The sequence below is a fragment of the Merops nubicus genome, unplaced genomic scaffold, assembly GCF_000691845.1.
Source record: "Merops nubicus isolate BGI_N331 unplaced genomic scaffold, ASM69184v1 scaffold42701, whole genome shotgun sequence".
In the NCBI taxonomy this organism is placed as follows: domain Eukaryota; kingdom Metazoa; phylum Chordata; class Aves; order Coraciiformes; family Meropidae; genus Merops; species Merops nubicus.
In genome coordinates, this window is record NW_008588594.1 from 4264 (window position 1) to 9563 (window position 5300).

Genomic DNA, 5300 nt, shown 5'->3' on the forward strand with positions numbered 1-5300 from the left:
TTCTAACTTACATGAGATAAGAATCTGACCAATAACACCCACATTAGTATAAAACCTGAAATTTCTCTCTTTAAGGTTAATTTGAGTAGTTATCAGATAAATGCCTGTCTTTTAATACTAATGTGGACAACAGAGAAATGTCAGTGTGTTAACGGTCTAACCAGTACCATTTCTTCAGACCAGTTATCTACTCTTTCAGATACTTTCATTTGCCATCAATGTTTAGATTGTGGTAAGTATTAATGACAATATACAATTTTAACTCACTGTTAATTTTGTTGACTTGGAGGTAGAAGTTTTCAAGGTTCTCACTGACGGTTGGAATGCTCTTCAGCTGATTGAAGGAGAGATCCAACTCCACCAATGATGTGATATTGAAGACATTGCCTGGTATTCCAGAATCTGTTAATTTGTTGTGGGATAAACGCAAATATTGCAGGGCTTTAAAACCTTGGAAGTACTCATCAGGAACATTGGAGATCTGGTTGTTATCAAAATACAGCATGAGTAAAGAGTGAGGCAGTCCTGTTGGTAGCTTTGTAAGTTGATTGAAGCTTAAGTCAAGATACAAAAGTGAATTCAGGCCTTTAAAAGCCCCAGAAATAGAATCTGCTTTCAGTTGGTTGTTCTGGAGGTGAATGACAGTCAAATTCACCAGCCCCTCAAGTGCACCGGGATTGACTTTTGTGATCTTGTTGTGACTTAACTGGAGGTCATCCAGAGTTTTGGGGAGTGGTCCAACAGCTTCAGTCAAATTGTTGTAGTTGATGTGAAGTTTCTTCAGATGCTTTAGTTTAGAGAAGACTCTTCCCTTAATTTTTGAATTTTCCAAGTGATTGTGATCCAAGATCAGCCACTGTAGGTCTGTTACATTATCAAATGTACCCTCTTCAATGCCCTCAATCATATTGTTTCGAAGATAAAGGTATTTTATTCCACTTGGTACAATTGGGATGGTTTTCAATTTAAGATTGTCACAATACATGGCAGTAGGGTAGCTTAAAGGACAATTACATTCTGGGGCACAGACTGCAGAGGATGGCCCAAAAGGATCATAACCATAATCATCTGCAGGACCATAGTCATACATACAAAAAATACCACTAATCAATAATAGAAAGACAGGTAGGGAGTTTAAAGTCATCTTTGTAACACGTCTTGTCCCTGTATGGTGAAACAGAATAAAAAGAGTATTAAAGCTTATTTTTTGTCTCTTTCAGCAATATTTGAAAATTTAGCACATGAAGATTATAAATAGAAAGTAATTCATTTAGGCTTCTTGATTAAAGCTATTAATAAAGAAAAAAAATGAATTTGTTAGTATTTCATTGTTAATACTATAAACATACACTACCTGTCTTGTTAAAATCTGCCTTTGTAATGCAAAAATTCAGGCCTTTCTGCTGTTTTAAGTAAAACATTCTTTATATCTTCCTGCATACATTCATTAAGTCACAAGTAGGATGATAAAGTCCAAAGTTTAAATTTGGCACAGGGGTTTTCAGTTTTTGCATGTTCAGAGGTGGTTTTGTCATTTAAATTCTATAAAGCGTTCCTAATATAATTAATTGTGTCATATCTAAATAATGTGGCAATTTGACTTAAGTCTGAAAAAGCCAGAAAACTGAGGGCAGTGTGTTGATAAGATGCCTGTAGTTTGGAATATCATCTTCTCATTAATCATGTCCAGCAAAGTATAGTCCACTAAGTTACATGTTCACCTAAAGAACAAACTAATAGAAACATATAGAATGTTCTTCTGGACTTGTCAAACAACCTGCACTGCATATCCATGCATGAGCATATCTAATGTGGATCTACAGGGGATCTGAAATTACAGAATTCCAGACCGTGCAAACGTCCTTGCAAATTCTATATATAACAATAAATGTGTGGTAACATTGTATAACCATTCTACATCAATGGAACAATAAAGCACTAGCTTCATATGGTTGGTCTTCTAGTTCATATACAGCAAAAGGACATACAGTGTGCTTAGGGATGTTTTGGTGTGAGTGGTCTCACCTTAACTTTTAAGGGCATACTTTTCTCACCAGATACTCCATAAGATGCCAATCTGTGCATATTAGTACCTTACTTTTATTGGTTACTACCTGGATAAATATCATGATGGAAAAGTGGGTCTAGCACCACTGAAGTTGCTGAGCTTTGATTTTCACCAGCAAAAGACACTGCTTGATGTACTCAGCTACTGTTCAGAGAGTGAGAGGATTAAGAAAATCCTTAGAAATGTCTTGTTCTTAAGTAATTTCAGAAAGTATGTGAAGCGTGTAAGCAGACCACCAGACATTGATCTCAGAACTGGGCAATTTTCCAGCAGAGTAATTTAGTCCTCCTATTGGCATTGCTTAATATTACACAGAGTACATAGTGTTAAAATTCAGGGCCATAGCTAGAAAGTCTTCCTTAATTACAAATTTCTTCGCTCTTATTAGCTTGATAAAAGTCACATCCCATTCTAGTCAGCTAATATTTTTAACTAAAACACCTCTAGGAACGGCTTATGAAATCATGAATTACAGCATGAAGATTTTTAAAAAAAATATTCTCGTGTTGTCTGTAGTCCATCACTCACAAAGTCCTTCTGCTTCAGTCCTCCCTTGAATAAGGAAGACAGTTGCATATCTTTTCCATGGTGTTGGTCCCATCACATTTACTCAATTACAAACCATAGGACAGAGCAATTGTTAAAATGAGTTATCAGCATAATTTCATCTGTTGTTCATTAGTGCATGAGAACATGAAAACTCAACCTTCCGTCCCCTGCTGGTGTAAGTAAGTACAGCTACGCTAAAGCCAAAGGTACTACAGTGACACAATTCAGGTCAAAATCTGGTTCTTTTAAGGTGCTAAACTTTAAGCAGGAGAGACTGACTGCTTCTGTATTCAATGTATAAGACAGAGTGTAATGAACTTCTTGGACTACACCCTTTGGCCTTACAGTCACATTTTTATGTATCTACATCATTTTATAGCCTTACTGATAAAGTAACATAAGCATTTTGAGTTCGAATCCTATTGTTCTTCTGGCTTTAAATTATATTTGTAATGCTAAATTTTATTATTGCTAATAGGGTGACAGTTCTTTTAAATGGTATACAATGTTTAACTGCTCTGCAAAGCCCTGCAAATAATGTAAAATGTTAGATAGCAAGAATTTTGAATTATTTTATCAACAACATTTTCAAATGTAGGTGATAATTATGTAGTGGAAGGGTATATGAGCATGTACGTGACATAAAATGGCACAGTAAAGTACATGAGTAGTGTAGTTAACTTGATTTATTCATGGATTTCTCATTCATGTATCTAAATGTTTCTCTGTCAAAAGTGTAAAAATAGATCATGTACGTATGCTTGTTTGTTGCACTGAACTATATGAACCAAAAAGATAAAATCAGAATGCATTCTTAGACATTTATCAAATAACATAAGCATGCTTGAACTAATTTCCTGTGTTTGTTGTAACCAGTTATGTTGTAAAATATCTGCAAATATTTGTGAAGTTGCACAGGCAACTTGCCAAAACATACTAAATGACAAGTCCATGATTTTGGAAAAATGCTTACTATGGTAAACAGACTATTCAAACTATTTTGTAGTTAGTCTTTATTACCTTAGTTCTCAGGCTGTTGTGAAACAAAATGTATGTAAGCTTATCATTCAATAAACATTAAACTAAATACACCTTAATTCTGCAGCATAACATCTTAACACAGTTTGAAAAAGATTTATTTTTTTTAGGTTTTAATATTTAGTATATTTTAAACATGCTTTAAAATTAACTACAAATTGCATAATACCTATAATTACCCTCTCATTTACTTGGTTAATTATTTAAATATCAAGTTACCTTGTCTTTTTTGCAAAATGATTTAACAAATGGAGTCTGTGGAGCTCTTACTAATAGATTATGAATGAATAAGCAAGCAGTGAATAGTCTTACAAATTTCTTTGTACTGTACATCAACTTTTTTTTTTTTTTTAAGTAGGAAAAAATTCTGTAAAAAAGTGCAACACTGATGCACAAAATATATGAAGTTGTTTTAAGGAAACTGAGAAGGTGAATCCACTAAGCAACTGTTGATTTGTGTTCAGTTTACAAATTGGCAAACTTATCTTGACATGTTTTCATGTTCCCATTACAGCTACATTTAAATAGCTGAGCATTAGAGTTAAAACATGCAGCAGCACTTACCTTACTGCCTTGTAGCTGCTTTCCTTAATTCCCAGAGCAGATGCGATAAGGGACTGTATCAACCAATATATGCTGTAAACAGTGTCAGGAGGCAAAAGTCTGCCAGATCCTCTGTGTTACAAGAGAAAAAAAAAAAAAAAAAAAGCCCTAGTCACGCTGTACTCTGAAGCTGCTATGTCATCATGGTAATCTTGTGGTGTGGCATGTATAAAAAAGCAGCTCTCTAATGAAGTGCAGGTGGATACCACATTTTGTACAAGGACAACCCAGCTGTTATTCCTGTGGGATGAGAGAATGATCAGTCTTTCACAAACCTGAGAAAGTTGAGACCACTAGCCACAGCCTTATACCAGGAACTTTTGTATTTTAGAGGGAAAACTTTAGATTGTAAAAGAAATTACAAACAGACTTCTGTTTTCCAACTTATTTTATACTGCTAGACATGAGCTAACAAATAGCACTCAGACCTCAATGTTACAGTGCTTCTTCAGCCAAGTGACTCATTCATTTTTCTGCCTTTTTCCTTAACTATCTTGTGTCCACAGTAAAATATCCTTAAAAAAAGTTTTAGTTTAAGGATCAGAATGAAAGATGCAAGATTATCACTGAATTGTTATCTTTCCCGCAACATTAAAAATTGAGTTCAAAGATTCTTCAGCAATGCTTTGGAACTTATTTGCTCTGGAGGTTTTCTTTGGTGATTGAAGGTATGTTTGTCTAACAAAAACACATCCCAGGAACAGTTTTTCAGTGGGTACTGTAAACTTTCTTTATACATTTGTTCATTTTTTCACTTACAGCTTTCTCTTGCTTTTCAGAATCTGGAACTACTCAGCTTTACGTTGTCTGTTTCTTATTCCATGGATGTAGTTCAAGAATGCATCTTAAGGCTTGGATGCGATGTTATTTTCACCAGGCAATGCCAAAAAATAATGCACTAAGACAGTAACTCCTTAAAGTGGGTCTAAATATTTCCATAAAAACCTTTCTTTATCTCTCTATATGGTGGATGTCTTCCCTTTTTATGGGACACAAGCTCTTACTTATAAAGTTGGATGGGGACAAATGTGAAATGTGCATC

At 34.6% G+C, this 5300-nt stretch overlaps 1 protein-coding gene across 1 annotated transcript; it reads right to left on the minus strand.

The window, feature by feature from the left end:
- Positions 1 to 205: 205 nt before the first annotated feature.
- On the minus strand, positions 206 to 4532 carry LUM (lumican). The gene is made up of 2 exons (XM_008949296.1): positions 4220 to 4532; positions 206 to 1164 (listed from the first exon to the last, which is right to left on the minus strand). The coding sequence occupies exon 2, from the start codon at positions 1142 to 1144 to the stop codon at positions 206 to 208; it is 939 nt and encodes a 312-aa protein (XP_008947544.1). The 5' UTR covers positions 1145 to 1164; positions 4220 to 4532.
- Between the last annotated feature and the right edge of the window lie 768 nt (positions 4533 to 5300).